This window comes from Drosophila subpulchrella, chromosome 3L (assembly GCF_014743375.2).
Source record: "Drosophila subpulchrella strain 33 F10 #4 breed RU33 chromosome 3L, RU_Dsub_v1.1 Primary Assembly, whole genome shotgun sequence".
NCBI classification, from domain to species: domain Eukaryota; kingdom Metazoa; phylum Arthropoda; class Insecta; order Diptera; family Drosophilidae; genus Drosophila; species Drosophila subpulchrella.
Genome location: NC_050612.1, coordinates 13,223,296 through 13,247,195, shown reverse-complemented (window position 1 = coordinate 13,247,195; position 23,900 = coordinate 13,223,296). Strand labels below are relative to the sequence as shown.

Sequence of the window (23,900 nt, the reverse complement as noted above, 5' to 3'; positions counted from 1 at the left end):
CAGCAACGTAAGTCCCAGTAAAATAGGGAGGAGACCAAATAATAAAAAAAGACAGCGAAGACATCTTCCTGACCTAGCGGAGACAACCTCCTGGTATATTATATTGGTATATACCAAACATTCATAAGCGGTCACTTTAAAATCTCAGGTGGGTGTCCTTGCTGATTGTCTTTGGGCCATCCTTAATTATTATTTAGCGCGGTAATTCAAGTCAAAAATTTAAACTCCGTTGGTTTTTTTAAAGATTTGCGTAACTAGTAAATTGAACTTCACTTAACCGCCACTACAATAGATATGATTCATATAAGAAACAAATACATGTATAGTCCCCTCTTCACACCCACCAATAAATACAACTTCATTTTTCCATCCTTTTCCGTTTGTTACGTTTTATTTATCCGTTGGTTTTTGTTTAGCATTCTCAATCTTTAGGTTTGTTTCCGCTTAGTTTTTATTTAGTATGTATACCCGACAAAAATTTCAAGTTTGTTCGTTACAATTTCTCTCTCCTGCTAGAGTTCAGTATCAATCTATATTGATATCGATCCTCCTCTCCATTCACACGATCCTCTTTCAGCTTCTGCCTCATTTTCATTTTCAGTTACAGTTTCCTCGTTTACACTAAATTAACTTTTCAAGTAGGACTTTTGCTTTTCATTTTCTTGGTTTTTGCTCTTCCACATTTTCTGTTCGCTTACAAATATAAATATAATTTAAATTTTTCTCTGGTTATTTTGTTTTTTTTTTTTTGTTTTGTGTTACGTTCAAGGACTTTCTGTATTTTTTCTAAGTTACCAAAAAGCAGCATAGAAAAACAAGGAATATTAAAATGCATTCAACACAGGCGAACTAAATAAATGCCTTCCCTAACAGAATCGAACCTTTTATATAGCAATATGACACTAACTTAAAACTCTGCCGACCGATTGGATTCGATTTTCCATGACAATGTAAGTCCAGTCGGCCTACAGAATTTTTCATCAATCGTCATAAGACTATTACAAATATTGTTAATTTAAACAGATTTCAAAACACTTTATTACTTTACAATAACAATTTGCGCTCTGGATCTTGGAACAATAGACTAACTTATAGTGTTTCGTTATTGGTTTTTGTTTTCACTTGTTTAATATTCTGTTAATATAGGTTTTATAAATATATATGCGTATAGACTTAGAAGTACAATGTTCTCAGACCCCAACTACATAAGTTTTTTGTTGGAAAACATTTTACCAGCAACTTAAATTGAATTCGAATCAAAAATACCCATTGTTCATGTATCGCTTACAGAGTGATATACAAATTATAGGCAGGAGTCTGAACTTTCTTGAGAATTTCAACTAAAATTGGGAGGCAACACAAAATCCCACCTGAGAAGGCAAATTATCGCTGACAACGCAAATATCGAAATGGAATCCGAGGACTGGTGGAAAACAAGCATTAATTTAGAGGCTGTCAATAATTCTGCAAATTATATAATCTATACATAAACGACTTTGGGCTAGACAACACACGTTTGAAACTGCAGCTGGGGAAATACACATGCTAAGATGTTTCAGGGTGACTATTAATTTAACTCATGCAAACGGCTAGTAAGCAGCTAAATTCCTTTCTTTTCACTAATACTTCCCTTTGGCTGGCTGGTTATGAACATTTCTAGAGGTTTAAATTCATGCCTGCACATAAAGTGCTGTATAAATTTTAAGCTTTACATGTACACCAGTTACATACAGTTTTCTGACTTTGGTTAGGATAGGTTCGAGGTTCGTCTGCTTCTTATATACATGCTCAGATATATAGTTCGTTGGCCTAACCACCCGGTACAACTTTTCGCTTACAAATTATACTCTTGTTTATCCGTGTGTCTGTATGCCACCCAGGTTTAAAATTAAAAAACAACTTGTACACCTCTACATAAATAAATGTCCTTAGCCGTAAACAGGGGGGGGGGGAGTGGTGGTAGTTGGGAGGGGAGTAGGTGTGCATGTGCCGAGCACCCTCCTTACTGCGCCTTGGCCTTGCGCAGATAGGCAGCCTGATCCTCGCCAGTGCCGATGAACTTGGAGCTCTCGCCGATCTGCTGGGGGCTGCTCGACTGCTTGACCGCATTCTGGGCTGCCAGGGAGGCGGCCATGCGCCGGCTCTTGTGGCCACCGGGCGCCAGGTACGCCTTGTAGAAGAATCGCGCGAACAGGACAAAGTAGCTGAAGTACATGGCGATCGACAGGTTGATGTTGCGCTGCGAGATGTGGCAGGACGAAGTGCCGTGCGTCTTCAGGAAGCCATTGGCCCACACGTTGATCGCACAGCCGATGATCATCTGTGTCAGCTGCAGCGACGTTATGATCATCGAGATGAACCTGGGCGGATTGAAGCGGGCCGCCTTCAGCGCATAGTAGCTGTACATCACTGAGTGCACGCAGTAGTTCATCACGATGAACCAGCGGGCCGAGCTGGTGTATTCCGTGTAGCTGAACCACGAGTAGATCAGCACGGTGATGTGGTGATACCTGTAGAGCAAACAGTTCAATTAGTATTCAATTTGCAGATAGAAATAACTTTTATTTGATAAAACCCTATTAGAACTAATAGTAATTAAGATTATCAGACTAAACAATGACCATTAAAAAGCTTCAGTATCTGTTGTTACGAGATATCAAATATATTTACCTTTAAAATATTAAATGGATTATTTTCTCAGAACACCCTAAGTCAGATATAATCTTTAACTTTAAAGAATTGTTATTTTTACATATGCTAACGTGCTTTTTCCTTAAAATTTCTTGAACTGCTAATTACGCTAATTTAAATACCTAACAAGTATCTCATATAATATATATCTCAAATATTTAGTGTATAAATAAATTTCCCACACGTCTCTAGACGAATATTTATACTATTATGTACATATATGAATTAAAATATTTCATAAATCTTATTAGGAGTGTTGGGGGTGGTCTCTATGGGAAAACCAATAGACCCAGTCCATTCTAAAGCTCACCAGTGCAGGAAGATGAGCGGCTGCTTGCGGAGCACGATGAATATCGTGTCGCCCAGCTCCGGCAGTTTGCTGAGCACGAAGAGCCAGGTCCAGAAGCCGCACACGCGATCTTGTTCGATGTAGCTGTGGGAGAAGGTTTGGAATATCGGTCAGTGATCGGTCATTTGCATACATGCGAATGTAGGAATCAAGTTCCCCAGCCTTATATCAAGGTCTCGCTGGCAGGCGATGAACTTGACTACACATATATATTGAAAGGCTGGAGCGGATCCCGATGAGGAGAGAACACAATACCAACCTGGGCACGCAGACGGAGTGGAAGAGTCCGTAGTGACGCAGCACGTGAATCAGCTCCGGCGCCGTTCGGGCAGCTCCCATGATGCTGAACATGGCCAGCAAGGTGTTCCATATGATCAGCGGGCCGCGCAGTTGAAATCTGCAATGAATAGTGAAAGGAAACTTTATCAGTACAGTGGAAAAGTACCAAGATTGGGAGATCGAAGTCGTGCCTCAAAGTTCCCACTTGTTTTTTTTTTCTGAGACATAACATGACTAGTAATTAACATTTTAAATAAGTATTGTAGTAAATCCATCTTAAAGTTCTACAAATCTCTTGGTAATTTTATACAATAGAATCAATTGTCAATGTTTTTTCCCCCCTGGTATAAGTAAATAATGGCTAATTAATATCGAATATCCCAGAACCTAATGCGATTTCTTCCCTAGTGCATAATCACTTACTTCCCAAGTGCAAATTCCAGTAGATTTTGCTAACCGACACTTGAAATTATTGATATTTACTCGAGGCCAATAGTAGAGAGATAGCAGTGGGGTAAAAAAAAAAACAGCAAAGATCAACTAACTCTAACTATATTCAATTTTCCAAGCCGTCCTAGACGAGCGTGACAGTCAAAGATCAAGTTTGTATTTGCTATACACACTTAAAATGTGCGAATTTTTGTGTAATTTAAGATGTCACCAGGGTCAGTCATATAAGAATGCGAAATTTTCGAGTAATTTTGTCGACAGATCCCTTCAATCTCCCAAAATGGGTAATCTTTGTTGTCAGGCCACTTTAAATAGCCATCTTTATTCGATAATTCGTCACGACATCACTTAGAAGATTACACTAGATTGGTTTGTCTCTAAGCAGAAACCAAATTGATAAGGCAAGATCAACGTAAAACGAGAATTCTCAGGTGATCTATTCAAGAAAAGAATCCAATATTTGTGAATAGACTCAGCGAAGACACGTGTATGGAAAACAACAAGTTCTTCTATACACAGAAACCCATTATTAAACACTCATTTGCTTTTGGCTCTCAACAAAGAAAAAGTTTCTACACAGAAATACTGGTTTAGCGCTAAAATGATTCAAAGCCCAGGCTTAATAAAGTTCTTTAAACGGAAATCAATTAAAATACTGAACTAATTTAAAGGTGTTTTTCAATTCTGGAACTTCTGAATCACAAACTATTTTTAATTGTACCACTCAACGAGTTGACTCAAATTGGGAATTGATTTGATTATGGGTTTCTTAATCTTAATTAGTAATAGCAAATAAAGTTTACGCAACCCATAGGCTGCAAATCAACCAGCCAACCTTATCGATGGCCCGTTTACCATCCTATATACTCCATGGCTGAAGTGAAACCTCTTCACGCGGCAATTAGTCATAAAAATCCACGCAGACAATGGAATCGAAAAATAAGTGATTTCTGTTATCAGAATGTGTTGTTATTTGGCCAACCGTTAAATTGATGACTTTAACCTTTAACCTGGCAGCAATCACAAAAGTTTACTTTGCAAATATTTCAACGGAAAGTATGAAAGTTCCGTGAGGCAAAGTTTGTATATAAGGAAGGTGTTTGTTTGGCCACATGTTAGAGCCTCAAATGCGTCAACGGGTTTATAAAAACACAATCGATAGTCAGTTATTCCCGGCAAACAAAGTCATAAAGATTGTATAGACTAGGGGACTTTTATCGAGGACAATCAGAATGCCCAATTGAAAACGTATTCGTGCCATCTACCCCCTAGCCCACTCGAAAATCCAGCAGAGATTTGCATAGACAAGTCCCCCTGTATTAGGCAATTAAGCTGCGTTTTGAGGAGCAGGAAAAACAGGGGGAGCGGCGACTACAGAGCGGAAATGTTCATCTAAGGAATTGAGTTCCACATGTGCTCTGGTTGGAAATCTTAAAGAATCACTTCTATTAATAACAATTAGGCGCACTGCGAGATGAACGCATAACAAAAATGTTTCTTTACAAGCTAAGCTTTAGAGACCCTTTAAAATTAAATAACTTGTGATGTAGCTATACCTGTTACTCGCGGAGTAAAAGGGTATACTAGGTTCGTCCAGAAGTATGTAACAGGTAGAAGAAAGCCTTTCCAACTCCATAATGTATATATATTTAATTTTTTTTATCAGTATCACTAGCCGAGTCGATCTACCCATGTCCGTCTGTCCGTATAATTCACGTTATGTGGCGTTTTAGTGAAAGCTCTCGAATGAACGATAGGTGGCGCTTTTGGTTAGCTGAGTAACGGGTATCTGATATTGAAGGACGCCGGCAATACAATTTTCCCTTGTTTTTACTTTAATTGTAATACTAAAAAAAAAAATTTCCATAAGATACATACTCCTACACAAATAAATTTGATGGTATTAAGTTTTAAAAATTTGTTAAGAATATAAATACTTTAAAAACCCTTTAAACCACCTGAGATATGCAGTGAAATTTCGCCAACAAAAGCTCTTTTCGCGTGCACAACTTTATCACCCGGCGGTGGTTCCTGTGATTCCCAACCGGTTCTGGCTGCGCGCGCATGTGCCTCAACTCGCCGACAGTCTGCAACTCGTGCCTCAAACTAATGAGTAAGGAAAACCAAACGGCCTTGCTAATCGCTTGGCAGGTTGGCTTCTAGGCAGGGGGACGACTTTCGTCCCTTGAAGCTCAAATTTTTGCAAGGGCACAGGTCGTCCCCTCCTCCTCCGGGTGGGTGGCGTCCGGCTGAGCGGACCGGCGCCTACTTTTGTGTCCGGCGAGCGAGGCTGGGTGCCATCCCTCGGCTGGGTGTTTGCGATCTGCCCGATAAATAATCCCATGCATTTTTAAAGGATTCCCTCCGATACCAGATACAAAGTTTCGTTTAAATAATAAATACTTTTTGGATTGGTAATGGGCTGCCTGATTGAAGTAATTTAAAAAGAATGAGGTATGATAAGAATGAAAAGTACTCCGATTTAAGCAAATATTTAAACACAAGTTTTAAAATGTTGGAAAAGAAAATGTTCGATTTTCAGGACACATTTTTATAAACAAGTACCTTTTTTGGATATGTTTGAAGTTAGCTTTTTGTATTCAATTCGTTTAAAGGGCTTATATATTAGGCTATACGGAAACTAGGTTTAAGTGGTATATTGCATGTATTTGTATATATTAATAAGCATATCAAGCCTACCTTGTGCCCACATGTTTAATTAATTTACTAAGCTCGCAGTTCCTAACCTCAGGTCAAACAAGTCATTTTAAATTTCAACGCGTACACACGAATTTAAACCTTAAACTGTTTAAAATTCTGAAATCGTTTGTAATTCTAAAGTGCTAACAAATCCAATTAGTATCTTTTAAGTAGTATGCGGCGTTTTTGTTTATTTTAAAGAAATGGGAAAAATGTAGGTAAACATTAAAGGTACTATATTCGTAATAAAATGTTACTTAAGAAAGTCAAAGGTCAAAAATAGATCATATCGGAACTGCATAACATTATTACCATATTCATGATGATGGCACATAACTTGCTAATGCTAGGGGAAGTTACTGAACTTTCTTTTGCTTTCCATTTGATGGCGAAAATTGCATAAGCAAAGAGAAACATATTGGCCGACCTGGAGAGCAAATCAAATATATAGAGAGAGTAAACCTGATTTTGCAAAATATGTAAACAAAAGACAGTGGAGAAAGAGAGAAAAAAAAAGTTGGGGGAAAAAAACCCAGAAATGTTGGTCAATTGATTATTGCACGCTTAGTTTTCGGGTTAAGCTCAGGTTGTTTAGGTTGATTTATGCAGACCCCCTCTATAAATCCACTATATATGCACACCACTTTTCCAAGCGGTGGCACACTTCCATAACTCTGTATGTCGACTCACATAAATATGTATAGAAATGCGGTATAATATTCGCAACATTGTCTCGAAACTGATGCGACAGTGTTTTGTTTTTTTTTTTGCGAACCTTTTTTTTTCGGCGCGTTGCAAAACTTTTTGCTTTCTGGGTTTATGTTGAGCCATAATTAAGGTTTCGCTTTATATTCATATTTAATTATTATTCATTATATTATGCCGTGGTTCACAGGCAAGCGAGATTGGATGTCACAGCATTGACCAAGTTATTTCCGAACGAACTCAAAGTGCAACGAAAAAAATATTGTGAAAGGTTGGAGCTATTTTTGCTGAAAGGGTAATTCGATTTCAGATAGCTTTACTATGGCTTTCCAAGGAAACGTGTTAAAAATAATATCAATCAACATTTTTATTGTGATTGGCTATTAAATATGAAAGCAATTAAAAATATTATTATTATTACCGGAAACCATGCATATAAAACTGCCCAAAAAATTAAATGATAAATCAATAACAGTATCCTGGCTTTTTGCTTTTATAATTATACCCGTTACTCGTAGAGTAAAAGGGTATACTAGATTCGTCGGAAAGTATGTAACAGGCAGAAGGAAGCGTTTCCGACCCCATAAAGTATATATATTCTTGATCAGGATCACTAGCCGAGTCGATCTAGCCATGTCCGTCTGTCCGTCTGTCCGTCTGTCCGTCTGTCCGTCTGTCCGTATGAACGCTGAGATCTTGGAAACTATAAGAGTTACAATACTGGGATTAGGCATGCAGATTCCTGAGATTCCTGCGCAGCGCAAGTTTGTTTCAAAAGAGTGCCACGCCCACTCTAACGCCCACAAACCGCCCAAAACTGTGGCTCCTACAGTTTTGATGCTAGAACAAAAATTTTAACTGAAATGTATTGTTCTCATCAATACCTACCGACTGACCTAAAAAAAGTTTGCCACGCCCACTTTAACGCCCACAAACCGCCCACAAACTTCAAAAAATCGTAAATATGAACGCGGATATCTCGGAAAATATCAAAGATAGAGAAACGAGATTTCAGATTTAGATTCCGTAGGCTTGAGCGCAGCGCAAGTTTATTACGCGAATATGCCACGCCCACTCCAACGCCCACAAACCGCCCAAGTCTGAGGCGCCCACAATTTTCATGGTAGATAAAAAATTTAAACTGAAATGTATTGGTCTCGTCAATACCTATCGATTGATTTAAAAAAAACTTTGCCACGCCCACTCTAACGCCCACAACGCTTAAATCTGTCTACCGCCGGTAGGTGGCGCATTTGCTGCTTGTATATCTCCATTTTCCTTTGGTCCCTTTAGCTGAGTAACGGGTATCTGATAGTCGAGGTACTCGACTATAGCGTTCTTCCTTGTTTTTATTTAGAAACTAACATTTAAATATATTTTTGGTCAATGTAACTGCATTTTTATAAAATCTATCTTTAACCATCTTTATAAACCCAATTAACCTTTTTATTCCCGTAACGTGTCTCGAATTGCTAATGAGGGGAATAATCCATATAAAGTAAGTCCAATGACCTGTTTCGTTTTTCAATTAAATTCCCTTAGCTCTCATCAAGAGTAAGACTTATGAGGATAAACACTTTATTAACGATTATCCGAGCTGGGTTCTGAAAGGCTATACTTAAAAAAACGTTTATAAACGATCTTTTACCCCTAAAAGTACTTTAGATGTATAGAGCCCCAATCTAATCGTCATAATTGTATATGACGAAAGTGAAACTTAATTGTTTGCTTTTTTTCTTTGCCAATGTCTGCTGATTCATGATCAGAAGTTTCGGGTAATAGGCAATGACACACCTGCTGCAGCAGGTGGGCGATAAGCTGTCAATACCCAGACTAAATTCAATCAACAGAAACCCAGTCAAAACAATTTTGGTGGCCGACAAAAACGAGTTATTTCCGAGGGGAGAGATCCACGCATGGAGTAAATAAAAATCGGGAAAAAGTGGCGTGATATTAAGCCAGCATCTTCAGAAGAAAGGGCCGAAAACGAGAGAGAGAGAGCTTTTTTTAAAGCTCAATGTTTGAGGTCTGAAAAATGGTATCGTATGTAGGAAGTATCATAACAGCTTCAAAAAGCCTATAAAGAAATGCGGGTTTAATGACACACTTTAACAAGATTTGCCTGCCAGCTCTACCCACTTTTAACCAACTGTTTGTGTTAACGGTTGTCGTTAATTTGATGTTAATATATGTATATACATATATGCAGTGGCGGATCCACGGGGGGGGAAATTAGGGAAATTTCCCCCCCCTTGGAACCACAGAACCTGAAAATTTTACTTGTTTGCTAGAAAAATATTCTCTGCAATAAAAAAATGAAAATACAACAGTTACCTAAAAATTGGGATGGATAATTTTTGTTTTATAATTTGTACTGTATTTCTCTCGCAATAATAAGTTTGAACCCCAAATCGAAGAATAAGTTCAATTTCCCCCCCCAAGAATCGTCTCTGGATCCGCCACTGATATATGCACACTCATAAGCCGACCAAAATTAAATTTAGTTTCACTTTCAGCAATGCCTTTTCTTGACTCACCATATTCGTGGTGTATTTTTTATTAAAGTTTTTTTCCCTATTGGTATTTGTAGTTTTTAACTAAATATACTGAATGGTATTAGTTAATTGTGGCTGTAATTGTAATTGCAGGTGCTCGTGGAGGGTGGCGATTTGAACTCAACACGGCTTGCCTGTCATTGCGGCAATTATTGGTTAATTCGCAAATTGTTATATAATTACCACGCTTGAATTGCAAAAATTTCCCCATAACACAAAAGTAAAACATTTTTCCGGCTTCTTTAGGACACTGTAAATGGAAGAGCTAGCGTGATAAAACCACATTAAAGGACTTTATTTCAAGCGAGGGTGGTGGAAAAAACGAATATGAAGTTAGGTTCTCTGTACTCTAACGTCCTCGTCACACTTATTTCCTGTTGTTGTGATAAGAAAAAAGAGGAATTTGAATAATCAACAGAATTGTATGACTCAATCTTTTAAAACTTAAAATGATTACAAGTATCGCTCATCGTGCTCCACTGTGGAAATATTCGTTTCTGATTTCTATTGTAAGCTCTGTAGCCCACACACTCAGCCCACCCCAGCTTATATCGCCCCCTTCTAAGCCCTCCTTTTATGGCCACAAAACGTTTGAGCGCGCAAAGTACAAAGATACACAGGTCAACAAGAGATATGTTCGCCGGTTGTAACAATTTATGATGATTGAAGTTCATACAAAATGTGAAAAAAATTATTATAATAGTGCTTATTTCCTAAATTCCTATTACGTAATTCAAAAGCCTGTTACTAACAATGTATTAGATTTTTTATTTAAGGAATTATTTTATTTTCTTAAATAAAAGTTATACATTTTTCTCGCTCTTAAATTTATACAAGCTTGTTAAGGATAATAAAAACAATGATATCCAAACAATAATAAACCAAGTGAACTTTCGTTTTACTATTGCCTTTATGAAAGTTGTAGTAAGTGGTCGTAAATGTCATTATAAGTGGAAGCAAGTGGTCTAGTGTAAGCACTGACCAATTGAAGTGGACCCATCGAACGAGTACATAAGTGAATGTCCTGCTGTCCTGTCCGCCAACTTCAGTTCAGCATTACTTTTCCCCCAAGACCCCCAAAATCGTGGACACACCCACTTCTTGCATGACACGCCATATGCCCCGTGGTGAACTTTGTCCGCTGGGTATGTTAAATAAAACGGGTACGACATGCAGTGTACCTATATACCTAATCAGTTTAATGACTTTAATGGCGGACTGTCCAAAACGAGTGAAAAAATGAAATTATATTCACAGCTAAGAGGTGGAGGAATGCAATTTGAAGTCCACTCTCTAAATTTATTTATGTATGTTCGCTGCACACCCAGGGACATTTGGTTAGGTCTATGAGCATTTCTCGCAATTATAATATAATTAGAAAACTAAAGTAAAAAGTTGTTGATTACTGCATGTGATATTTATACGCCATCTTTCATAACGAAATCCCAATATTGAAATATTTGATAAAAGGCCTTAGGCCTCATTAAATTTGCCTAACCTATCCCTTTACCCCTCCACCTTTTTAACCCTTAACTGCCTAAAAGCTGAACACATTCTAACTTCCAGCAAAATCAATTTCCCTCGTCGTTTCATTAAATTCACACCTTTCTGTGCCAAGTACGTTGGTTTGTTTAGCCGACTCTCCTCCATGTGGGCAAATATTGAAACGTCATTACAAAAAGAGCCGAGCAAAGTAAACGACAATAAATAATAAAAACTGACCGAGAGATCCCCAACGAATGTCCACCGGGGGAATTGCCAAGCAGCCCAGGGCCAAGCCCCTATATAACTCATCCGAAACCCATGGGCGTAGGCTGAAGTGTGGGCAGAAATTATGTAAGCAAATTTCAAGAGAATTATTTCAACAAACAAGTTCAATCTGAAAACCAAAATAACAAATTCACTTTTTCGTAAACCGGAATATTAAAATATTAAAAAATATATATTTGTAGTGGAAGAATTGACTTTATACTTTAAAATTTCCAGGAAAAAAGACATTTTTTATTTTCCCAGGGCAAACTAGTATACTGTAAACAATGAACTTTTCTGTTGAACCCTAAAACTTTCTACCAAACTTCACAGTAGCTTTAGTAGGGTTATAAACCAACCCCAAACAGGTGACAAAACGAAATTATGATCTTGCAAAAAAGGAAAACTAGAATAGGAGCCCATAGGTGGCATGTCACGAGCCCAACTTAATTTGGCCACAAAACCCGATGACGACAATTAGAACCTAAACAAAGAAAAAACGAAGCGAAACGTGACAATTGTCAGCACGAAAGACCAATTGAATCCATCACAGGTAAATCACGAGGAACATAGCGTTGACAGTTGGGAAAATATTCAAAATACCAGAAAACAGCGAATAAAGATCGTTGGGTATTGGAAAATAAACCTGAATAGTAGTGCATGTACAGGTGCAAATGCAGTTGTTTGTTTGGTAATTGAGATTGAAATGAGGATTCACCTCCAGCATTAGCGTTTGATTAGCTATAATTTTATATAATTACATGTGGAAGTCAACAGCTGTCTGGTGTAATAACGAAGACTGCTGCAGTCTTTCCGGAGAATAAACTAAAACCAAGTGCGATTGCGTAAATATAGAGGTTTCCAGGGATTGGTTTCGATAAATAGAAACTTTCGTACCAGCTGCGATGGGCGTGTGTGGACTTGTGGGTGTAATTAGCACCGCTCCACCCCGTACCGCCAGCTATTAATTTCTCAAGGTACCAAGGTCGCCAGTTTTCTGGGCACAACCATAATTACGCAGAATTTGCAAAACAACACATGTTTTCGAATGCGGGTACAGGTGGGGTTTTGCGGTCTAGAAGACTCGGTAGAAGACTCACCTCGGCCGATTTTGCATAAAGTGCTGACCACCGAATATTACAAGCATGTAGATGCCGCAGTAGTAGAACACCCATGTCCAGTTCTCCAGCATCCATTTGCGAGTGCGCTGGTGTATGAAGTCGTTCTCGAAATCGAAGATGTACGAGTAGTTGGGCGTAACGCTAATGTCCATGTTGATCATTTTGGTGGGTTTGATGTGTTGAGTTGGTGGCTATGTTACTTGATTTATGTGCAGCTGTGGGGTAAAAGGTATAGTTTAGTTAGTTTTTGTGTAGGTAGGAGGGTCTATTTGATGGGATTGAGTACTTTGAAAAAACATAATATGCTTTTTCATTCAGCTTTGTTAGTGGGAAACTGTTAGAACAAGCCTCTCTAGATTTATAATATATGTAATGTTTTAAAAATTGTATGGGTTTCCGTTGTAGTTTGAAGGGTGTGAATTCTTTGAGACATGCCTTGAGTCTAGGGTAATTTTTCGTGAATAACTTTATGTGAACTCTGATTTGTGATTTACTTTGCGTATTTAAAAATATACATCATACACTCAAAATGTGTTATTTCAGACCTGTTTCTGAACAATTTAACAAAAATATAGTTTGTTTATAAGAACTACAAGTTATCTATGAAAGAATGCTTTTTTGTGGGCTTACTATGACTTTACTGATTGCCGTATCTTATCTGTTCCCTAAGTAATGGGGATTTTACACGGCGATGTTTAAAGCTAAATGCAGTAAAAATTCCGCACCACTCCCCCTTTCACACACACACTGACACATTAAAGCGCGCGTTTTGTCGCATAAATTTCTCGGCGACCTTCCTTTCCCCTTCGTCCCAGCCCACTCCTTCTCTCTCTCTCTCCACCTTTTCATTGATTTTGCAAAACAACAAAAAACACCGATGGTCCATGGGGCCTGTCTCTCCTTCTCTCTCATGCCTCCCCCACAAACTCTGGCCCTCTCTTTCGCTCGCTCTCTATGGGATGTGCAACGCAACGCTTTCATGAATGGCTCCTCACGCTTTGTGGTCATCTATGTACATTCTTCCGCTTTTCACACTTTGCACACCTCGTGCCGAAGCCCAAATAGATACACAAACAACTGGATACACAGAAAATAAAACATCTCAGTATTGGCGATAAGTAAGTGTAGTTTATCATTTTGAATTCTGTTAAGTGTAATGAAGAAATTTTAACTGAAAATAAAGGCTTGGTGACTTGACTAACTATAACTTTGAAAATCGTCTGATATGTCTCGTTATCCCTACGATCGACATGTTTTCAAATTTTTTGAAACATAAAAGTAGCAGACCTAAAGAACTTTTTTCTCAGTGTAGTGGGCGCAAAGGGAGAGAGAGGGGGTGGCTGTAACGGTAAGTGTAATTGTGGTGGTTTATGGAGAGCGCCAGTCTGGCGCGCTCTCTCTCTCTCTCTCGTCTCTCCCTTTCCTTAAAAAAGTCTCGTGCGACCAAAATGAATTAGGAAGAAATGCAAAAGCAAACATGAAAATCAGCCAAAATACAATGGAGATGGGCGCTATTTGCCGGTGGGAGGGAAATTAGTTTGAATGCCTAATTGCATGCCAGACACGCGACTAATCACACACACACTTTTACGCACTCTCACTCACTCTCGCACACACAGGTGATTTCGTTTTTGTATAAGCTTCGCTTTGGTTTGGAAGCTTTTTTTTGTTGTTTCTTTCTTTTTGAGTAACATATCCGGTTTTTTGCGCGAGCGCTTTCAAAAATTTCTAGTGAAATTTTTTCGTGTCTCCATTCCTAGCGGTTTTTATGCTCCCCCAAACACATCTTGCCCTATCTCTTTTGCTCTCTGGCTGAAAAACACCCGATCTTTTTCGGCTTTTTCCTGAATCGATAAAGTTCTCGGTTAAATCAGCAAAAGTCTGGGAAATATGTTTTTGCCTCTCTGGCTCGCGCTCTCTCTCGCAGCATCGGTTGAAAAAATGGGGGGCGCAAAACAAGGAGGAAACAAACCACCACAAATCATCAACGAGTACACGCACTCACACAATATCACAGAAAACACGGTTACTATTTTCGAACGCTGATGGTGGGTGGCTATGAGGTAATTACTTTTGCTCGCCGCCTCTTATCGCAGTATCAATTGGCTGGATCGCACCACACACGGCTGTCACACACTTTTCCCCCAGCGACTCGGTTCAAAAATCTATCTCCAAATTCGCCGGCGCGAACTGAACGGTTTGCTGGCCGGTTAGTGTCTGTGTCTGTGTCTGGATGTTTTAATTTTTCGAAACCGAAACAGCAAGCAAAACGTAAGAAAACGTAAGTGTCGGCAAAACGTAAGGCAACGTAAGTGTCAGCGACTCGGTTCAAGTCAAAAATCTATCTCCAATTCGCCGGCGCGAGGCGAACTGAACGGTTTGCTGGCTGTTAGTGAATCGAATTTGCCGGCGCAACAGAGCTGGCGATACATCGATGTTAGCAATCGATGTTTTCAAAGCATCGGCAACATCGATATTTCCCATCTCTATTCCCGGATCTCGCTCACGCTCTCTCACGGCTGCGCTGCAGAAATCTTTTATCTCCCTTTCTTACTGACACTTAAGCTGTTGCTATCTCCCTTTTTTACTCTTGCGGCTGCTTACGTATGCTTACGTTCAAACACAAAAATACTGAAAAACGCGGCGCGCGCTTTTAAAAATGTTTCGTAAGCGCGGAAGAGAAACCATAACGTATTCGCAGGAAATGCAATTGTTTCCTCTTTCCAGCTGGATATTTTGTCGTTTTAGCAAGTCATGTTTTTGATTTAAAGCTTCATGGATGTTATTAATTTTTTATTGAACTGAGAAAATATTAACAAAAAACGTTGATGAGAAGAAATTAAGTCCACTGTCATAGACAAAATTTGACTAGGGTCTGGTTAAAAAACAACTAATATCGTCGTCAAAAATCATTACGTTTAAAATAAAAAATGTATTAAAAAATACAAGGAAGAACGCTATAGTCGAGTACCTCGACTATCAGATACCCGTTACTCAGCTTAAGGGACCAAAGGGAAATGGAGATATGCAAGCAGCAAAGCGAGATTTAAATACGCCACCTACCGGCGGTAGACAGATTTAAGCGTTCTGGGCGTTAGAGTGGGCGTGGCAAATTAGTTTTTGGATCAATCGATAGGTATTGACGAGATCAATACATTTCAGTTAAAATTTTTCATCTAGCATAATAATTGTGGGCGCCACAGGTTTGGGCGGTTTGTGGGCGGTATAGTGGGCGTGGCATATTCGCGTGACAAAATTGCGCTGCGTTCAAAGCTACGGAATCTAAATCTGAGATCCCGATTCTCTATCTTTGATAGTTTCCGAGATATCCACGTTCATACTTACGATTTTTTGAAGTTTGTGGGCGGTTTGTGGGCGTTAACGTGGGCGTGGCAAACTTTTTTTTGGATCAGTCGATAGGTATAGATAAGAACAACACATTTCAGTTAAAATTTTTATTCTAGCATCAAAACTGTAGGAGCCACAGTTTTGGGCGGTTTGTGGGCGTTAGAGTGGGCGTGGCACTCTACTGAAACAAACTTGCGCTGCGTAAGAAGCTCAGGAATCTGCACGCCAAATCTCAATAGCCTAGCTCTCATAGTTTCCGAGATCTCAGCGTTCATCCGGACGGACAGACAGACGGACAGACGGACATGGCTAGATCGACTCGGCTAGTGATCCTGATCAAGAATATATATACTTTATGGGGTCGGAAACGCTTCCTTTTGCCTGTTACATACTTTCCGACGAATCTAGTATACCCTTTTACTCTACGAGTAACGGGTATAATAAGAATCCTTTATAAAGATATCTCTATCCCATTTAAGTTAAACAATTGTGGGTTTTATGTTGACCGTCTAGCCCTAGCTTTAGATCGACCTTGTCTAACAAACTTACTTACACAGTTCTAAAAAGTTTTCAACATCAAAATAATAATTTTAAGCATTTCCTAACAGTGTAGGAAAAGAGCGGGATCGGATATCAAAACACTAAAAAATCTACTAGTATTAATTGGTGGATAACTTTGCTCAAAGTTTAGCGGTGGTTGAAACCTACATATATGTGACAAATTAAATTAAGCTGAATAACCTGTGTTAAATCCTTTAAAAGCCTTTTTCTAACGTTTTTCAATATTTGAATCCTTAAATTTATAAATACTAAACTTTTGTGTTCTCTTTGCCAATACTTTGACCAAAAATGTGCATTTCAAGTTATACAACAGTTTTTTGTTATCCCAAACTTACATTTTTCAACTTTCGTACTCCCTTTTAAGTATGCAACATGTTGTTATGCGAAATATTTGAAAGATTTCTGCCTTATTGCTTTGATCATTTTTTAAGTATAAATATAATCCGAATACCAATAAAAATTCTTAAGTTAGAGGGGGTGAGGTTTGGTTTTATTATAAATACTATATTCTTTTAGAGTTTACACAGTAGTGAAAAGAGTAGTGAGAGCATTCCTTGAGAGGCTTATTTTTCTGAATCCTTTCAATTAAACATATTAAAGCGTTATACCAGGCAAAGTATAACCTACAATGCCACTACGATCTAAGGTCCTACATGGCTACTTAAGTCATAGCCTACTACATCACAGTTGGTGGGGGCTGCGAGAAGACCCCCTTATTTTTATTGAGAAGCTCTTCGATCCGTTTCCGGATCAGAACTAGAAGAGACCCATGCCGGACACATTCTCCGAGAGGATCATCTTCTGGACGTCGCAGAAGACATCCCGGATGCAGCGCGTATCCGTGGCGACGGTGAAGTGGTAGTAGCACTCCCTTTCCGAGGTCCCCAAATCCACCTGGTTCCGCGAGTGGCGCTTGAACGGCTCCTGGGTGATGTCCACCAGCTTCTGCTTGATGAACATCTTCGTCCAGTCGCTCTCGTCAAAGCAATTGTCCTGCTGCGGCCTCTTGCAGAAGTCCTCGTACTCGGGAAAGTAGTCCACAATATGCTTGCCAGCCCGAATCTTCCGCTCCATGATGTCGTACTTGTTGAGGAACACGATCAATCCGGCGGAGGCAAGGAATCGATTCTGCCACACGGCCCTGAAGAGTTTCAAGGCCTCCTGCAGTCGATTCTGGGTGGGATCTTCACGCAAATTCTGGTCGAATTCGCTGCATGAGATCAGGAATAGTACCGCCTGAATCCCCTCGAACACTTGGATCCATTTATTCCGCTGATCCCTCTGGCCACCGACGTCATACATTCGGAACTCCTGTTCGCCGCCACCCATGCTCTTGGGTATGGGAACGCGAAAGGTGATTTGCGAGATGCCAGTGGTGATCTTCCGGCTGTGCAGAATGTCCTCGGTGCTGGGAATGTACTCAGCATCGCTGATCCGCGTAAAGTTGTCCAGGAAGCTAAAGAAAAAGAAGGTATAACTTTAGAAAAGGGTACTTTTTTAAGGATCTCTATATATATTTCGCAAGATCAAAATAAAATCAATTGTAACTTTAAATATTTAAATATATTTGAGTTGGTAATACTTACTATTTGGCACTATCCAACAGGGGGAATTCACTCGAGCGATCATAGCAGGCCCGAATGCCCACATCGTTCCACAAAGTAGTAACATGGTCACAGTACTCCTACAAATATAAAAAATAGACCAAAATTTAGTATTGTTTATTTTAATGTGATAAAAGATACATCAACATTTCACCGGAAGTTTGCAAAAGGCACTAAGATAGACAAATTCAAATAGCTAACTCAAAACTGTCTAGTTAACTTTATGATATAGGTCAAAACTGACAAGACTATGCCACATAAATGTCATAAACATTACGTATAAATATAGATCTCTTAAAAGGGAATAGTTCATTTCTTTATTTTTGGCTGATATTTATACGTCTTTCCCAAGAAAAGTAATAATTTTTGACGCAATCGGATCACGTATTCATCAGCTGTCATAAATTCGGGGGAAAGCATGGGAAATCTAAAATTCGGTATTCTTTTTGTTTATGCTTGGTATTACTCATATTACTTACTCGTAAAACATAAATAATGAATGACTGGCATCTAGATCTACGAAACGCCCCGCCTACTTGGAGACTTGAAACAACCTTGGTAATCTTATCATAGGCCATATAATGACCACTGGTTAGATGTAGATATACATATTTGGCAAAGATAGAGGAGCATGCGTGGCATGAATCATATTCAAAAGGCCGCTGCAGCTGCGGCAAACTTGAAAAAAAAAGAATGCAAAGGCTGGGCCAGGAAGTCCGATTTACAAAACACTTGTTTGGAAAGTTTTTAGACATTCCACGCCGCCTAATGGATGGGCTATCAATCAATTCGACGCCGCCTGATAAGAATATCGATCGAAAGCCGTTGGGGATTTGACGCAAGTCCAAGTCTCAGCGACTTCAAAGTCGTTTGCCTGGATTTTTTCGACAACGACCACGAGTGGCTATGTATTTTCAACTGCGACAACACGACAACAGAATTTGAAGTGCAGCGAGGGATAAGATACAGATACGGATACGTGACGGGACCGAAACTCACCTCATTCATATACTCGGGGGCCAGTCCGGGCAGGGAGAGGATATAGTCGGCCGATCGTTCGCTGGTACAGCTACCGAAATCGATCCCCAGCAGTTCCATCTGGTTTACAAGCTGCAGAATGGATTCGTGGATATTCTGGTATATCTCGGGGATCTTTTCGCGCCGCTCACTGTAAATTTAAGAAATAAAGACCTTGATTATACTACACCCAATTAGAAATGATAATAGAAAATAAACTATTTTAGCATACTAAAATCAAAATCAAACATGATTTAGATCAATATTTGTATTCTACAACAGTTTTATTTAATTTTTTTTTTCATTATCCATATCCAAATATTGAAAATTTTCTAAACATTTTGTTTATTCTTACTTAACTTTGTTTTTTTTAAATAATCAGTATTAAATCCTAATTAAAAGGAATGTTTTTAAAAAAGCATTGCGTTTTAGAAAACTATAATTCCCAAATGGTTTTATCAATGATTATTTTGAAGTTACTTAAATTAAAAGTGCTTTTATAAGAGCTTTATGTTTTAGAGAACTATAATTCCCAAGTGATTCAGGCAATGATTATTTAGAAACTTACTCGTCGGTAAACCCGTTGATGTGCAGTATACGCATCTGTTTGATGATGGTGGTTTTGCCGGATTCGGCTGTGCCCAGGAGCAGGATCTTGACGGTGGTGTCCCGAACGCCCTTGGACATGTCCTTGAGCATATGGTGATCATGAACCGCCTGAAGCTGATCCTCCTTTTGGCCCATTACCGCCGCTGGTTTCGCCGGTTGCTGGCGCAAACACCGCAAAAGTCTGCATTCGCAAAAAGAAGAGAAAGCAAATTTACTTAGATGGTTGTTTGCCGACTTCTAAGGAAAAACACACCGATCAAAGGTCTATATATAGCTAAAGTAAAATATTTACTTACACCCCAAAGACCGTCACCCACCAAGACCTGATGTATGTTTAATTAAAAGCACACAGAAGCCAGAGACGGAAGAAGATACGACAACGTGTACTTTTTCTACTACTACAGAAAGTACGCAATAGATAAAACCGCAATGGACCCGAAATGGGGTAAAAATCAGGGGGTTCCAGGGCGTTGGTGTCTGGTAAAAACCGAATCTGACGCATTCCCGGCGGCTTTTCAAACGCCGATTGCCAGTTACACGAAACAGTAGCACAAACTTTAATTAGGCTCCGACTTCAGTGAGTTCTGCAGTTATTTGGAAAATAGAATTGTCAAATAGGCCGAAGTATGCAAAAATGCATACTAGTTACAACTAAGCAAACTTATTTGCAATCTCATTCCAACGATGCGGGAATTTTGTACTTAAGTTTTATATCAAAGTGTAAATACTTAGAGTCATTACTGAGTCATTACGAAAGTTGCAAGACATAAAAATGCAATTATAGAACTGGTAAATGCCATTTTAAGGGTGGGAGTAAACTTGAGGATGTAGTATTTGAAGTACAGCTATGGCCTTGATATAATTGATTTTTAAAGACGAAGAAGTTGACTTCTAAGAGAAGTACCATACTTAAAATTAAAAGTGTTGGCCACTCAAGTCCTTCCTTAATGTTTCCAGGTCAAAAAAAAAATAATAACCAACTTAACCAGATTGTTGAATTAAGAGTTTCATAACAGATCACTTCAGACTCATACCAAATTTCTGAATCAAAATCAATTAAAGGCAATTAAAGTAGCTATCAATGGAGGTCCATTATTGTGTATTTGGTTTATTGGGACTTTGATTGGATCACGTTTAAGATATCGCCAGACATCACTCCGCATTCCAAACTCAAAACCTCAACAACACATTGTAAGGCAACCTGATTAGCCGACTAATTGCACTAATTGGAACCTTGGAAAAATTTTAGCAAGTTCACAAATAGACGTACTTTGCTCAAGCTGGAATTATATCTGCTTTATATAGCGCCATCGAGTCAGGTGAAAATCATTCACTTCGAGACATCGATTTGAGGGGGGAATCGGGAAATGGGGCTGGGCGCTTGCAATTTTATGGCCGGCAATTCTAATTGGGCGATTGCCAAAACTTACTCAAGACCATTGGCTGATTTTCGATTTTTAACCTTATCGACGGCGCCCGCCACTTCAGATACGAACCGCTCCTTATCGAGCCGAAAGCAATGAGCTCTCCTGATCCTTCATTTCCCATGCACACATATATGATGAAACCCTTCGCGGAACTCACGTTAATGATGTTTTCTTCTTCATAACCTAGCCACTAAGTTTACGATTAATTTATTAAAGTAAATCAAAAATATTTCCCACAACTTGGGTAGCTAATCGAATCAGGAACGAATTGGGAATTTTTTGTGAGTGTGGGCTATCTTTACGGTGCCGACTGTAATTTCTTACTTGATTTTAACAGGCCCTATAAATATGGTAAAAATATTTATGACAGCTTACAACAAAGGACTGAAACCATATGGGCATTGACCTCCCCCCTAACCGCGGATAGCAACAAGAAACTATAGCGCCTAACAAAGTTTCGATCGATTGGTAAAAACAAATAAACATTACTTGGCCTGACAGCTGCCAAATGGAACTTGTGGCTAATCTAAACAAATAACCATAAAATTGTATAATTTATTCACAGATAATATGTTGGTGACCAGGTAATTAACTTGGAAGCCCAAGATGAGTCAGTCAGGTGGGAGTTATGAGAATCGCAGAGAAGGGATTGCGTCAGCCTCCTGAGGTGAGACTAATGAGAAGCGCATAGAAGGGTGATTTCCGAAATATGTTTATCATAAGAGCCAATTGATCTTAATTTCCTTGTTGTTTTATGTTGAAATTTGTATACCTTTAGCAGCTGTCAAGTTCCAAAATAATTTTGAGATTATTTCTAATTTATATACCCTGAACCCGCCATGCAATAAAAATAATAACTGGAACTGTAGCATGAAAAGGTCAAACGTTCTGTGGTCTTCCCATAAAGTTAATTTGCATTATCTCCCCGACGTGCAGTCTGATTTGGGTTGCCCAAAAAAGTGTGATTAGCTTAGCCAAATATAGAAGGAAAAGTATTGGATATTCCGCAATGATATCATCCGCCCACTGATAGGAATAATATGAAAACCAGTACACCAAAAGTAACTTTCCTCATTGGTTAAGCTTATCATGCTGATTGAAGGTTCCCATTTTGTGGCTACAGAACTGTGATTTTGGGGCATTTCGGAATTAAATGGAAGTCTGGTCTGATAGGAGCTACATATATTGTTAATCATATATACCATAGACCCACTTTCTTAGAAGCTAGACACCCACCTTAATTTCATGGTTCTGAGTGTTGTATCAATTGTGCCCGATCGATTATGACTTTTTTGTGCTGTTGCTTTATTTTTCCACTTCTTTTTTTCACTGGTACACAATATGTTATTAAATACTTTGGATTCCACTGAGTTTCTGTTTTCTTAGGTCAGGAATGTGTTTATCGAGCACTTGAGTTCTTGTCACTGCTATAATAATATCCATTTGTCTGTATGACTCTTGCTGTTGCTTGTGATTTTCAGGGTTCCCTTTATGATTCGCTTAAGGCCGGAACACGTCTAACACCGTTTTATGATCACACAGCACTGAAAGTCACAGCGAACGGGGTGAATTCTTAAATATCAGTTCGTTTCCATTCAGTTTCGAGATAAGGTCCCCAAAGAGAGAGAGCGACAGTGGTGTTGAGTGGGTGGTTGGGTGTTTTTGGGGGCTATGGGGTGTTCGGGAGTCTCATAGCCGCGAATCGTTTGTTAATTGCTTGTACGGGTGTTCAAAGTAAGAATGTACAATATCAGTGATAAGATAGCAGACCGAGGGTAGCTCAACATATAGAACCACACAAGTCACCAAATCGATGGCTAAAGAGAATAATTCATAAAGAGAAATATGAATTTCGATTATCTCTTACATGCAGAAATTGCCAAATCATGGACATTTTCGAAAGAGGGACTGATTAGTTTGCTAGAACTTATTTATAATGGATTCGATGCACACAGAAAGAAAATCATATATGTGGAAATGGCATAATACATCTATAATATGGGTAGATAAGTACATATGGTGTTTTAAAACACATAAAAACAAATTGAACAATTAATATTTTGTATTAACTTAAAAATGTGCTTGAAAGGACAGGCTTTAATTGTTTTATTGATTTAAACTCTCTACCGAATTTAGTGGTATACAAATTTAAAATGTTATTCTATTACGTTTTGTTCGTAAATTATAAACATATTATCTAGAATTCTGTCAAGTTATCTTTGAGTAAAATTAAAGCATTCTTCAGAGTGCAATCATAATGGAACCCGAAGATTACCGTGCTTATAGAAAAGCTTTCCATCGACAACCTATATCCGGAATATTTTTACTCCAAGTTAAGCACTTGTGCTTAACCAATTACATTTTTGGAATGGAATTTTACCCCCTCTTCAGTGGAAACTAATATTATACTCGATTGCAGGCGAGGATTACTAGGGATGGCTTATTGTTTGCATACTGAAAGAACTGTTTTGCAACTATCTGCACTCCAAACAGGGCACTCGAAAGAACGTGTAATTAAAATACAGGGCCTCGGTAACAGAATAAAAAACAACCCGACTACTCTGAACAGAACTCAAACCTTATCGCGACTGGATGATAACTGGCAATCCCGTGAGGATTTGACCCACTGTCAAAGACCGTAAATTAAGGGCTTGCTAAAGATCAGGGCGCACACGGTTCAGGGAGGTTCACTGCGATCTGGGAACGTTGAACCCATTGGCCGATATGAATCTGAT

At 38.9% G+C, this 23,900-nt stretch overlaps 2 protein-coding genes and 1 non-coding gene across 4 annotated transcripts; 1 reads left to right on the top strand and 2 right to left on the bottom strand.

The window, feature by feature from the left end:
- Nucleotides 1–361: 361 nt before the first annotated feature.
- LOC119553740 (elongation of very long chain fatty acids protein 6) lies at nucleotides 362–14,977 on the bottom strand. Of its 2 annotated transcripts, none has more exons than XM_037864337.1 (5): nucleotides 14,605–14,977; nucleotides 12,579–12,814; nucleotides 3,300–3,437; nucleotides 3,002–3,124; nucleotides 362–2,510 (listed from the first exon to the last, which is right to left on the bottom strand). In XM_037864337.1, exons 2-5 carry the CDS (start codon nucleotides 12,758–12,760, stop codon nucleotides 2,003–2,005), a joined length of 951 nt encoding a protein of 316 aa, XP_037720265.1. In that variant the 5' UTR covers nucleotides 12,761–12,814; nucleotides 14,605–14,977; the 3' UTR covers nucleotides 362–2,002. The 2 variants fall into 2 exon arrangements, with proteins under 2 accessions (XP_037720265.1, XP_037720264.1); XM_037864336.1 differs by having other exon boundaries at nucleotides 14,671–14,976.
- LOC119555724 lies at nucleotides 5,866–6,072 on the top strand. The gene has a single exon (XR_005219916.1). It is a non-coding gene; the product is annotated as a U12 minor spliceosomal RNA (small nuclear RNA).
- A 1,999-nt stretch (nucleotides 14,978–16,976) lies between the features above and the next one.
- LOC119555157 (guanine nucleotide-binding protein G(f) subunit alpha) lies at nucleotides 16,977–22,693 on the bottom strand. Its single transcript, XM_037866385.1, has 5 exons — nucleotides 22,402–22,693; nucleotides 19,698–19,919; nucleotides 19,112–19,280; nucleotides 18,095–18,192; nucleotides 16,977–17,964 (listed from the first exon to the last, which is right to left on the bottom strand). The coding sequence occupies exons 1-5, from the start codon at nucleotides 22,410–22,412 to the stop codon at nucleotides 17,265–17,267; spliced, it is 1,200 nt and encodes a 399-aa protein (XP_037722313.1). The 5' UTR covers nucleotides 22,413–22,693; the 3' UTR covers nucleotides 16,977–17,264.
- Nucleotides 22,694–23,900: the final 1,207 nt, after the last annotated feature.

Coding starts and splice junctions, on each gene's coding strand:
- LOC119555157 (XM_037866385.1), bottom strand. Junction 19,281..19,697: donor ATCAACGGGTTTACCGACGA/GTAAGTTTCTAA, acceptor TTAAATTTACAG/TGAGCGGCGCGAAAAGATCC. Junction 17,965..18,094: donor CTGTTGGATAGTGCCAAATA/GTAAGTATTACC, acceptor CTTTTTCTTTAG/CTTCCTGGACAACTTTACGC.
- LOC119553740 (XM_037864337.1), bottom strand. CDS start 12,760: ATGATCAACATGGACATTAGCGTTACGCCCAACTACTCGTACATCTTC. Junction 3,438..12,578: donor TTTATGCAAAATCGGCCGAG/GTGAGTCTTCTA, acceptor TATTCATTGCAG/ATTTCAACTGCGCGGCCCGC. Junction 2,511..3,001: donor CCGCTCATCTTCCTGCACTG/GTGAGCTTTAGA, acceptor TTTGCTCTACAG/GTATCACCACATCACCGTGC.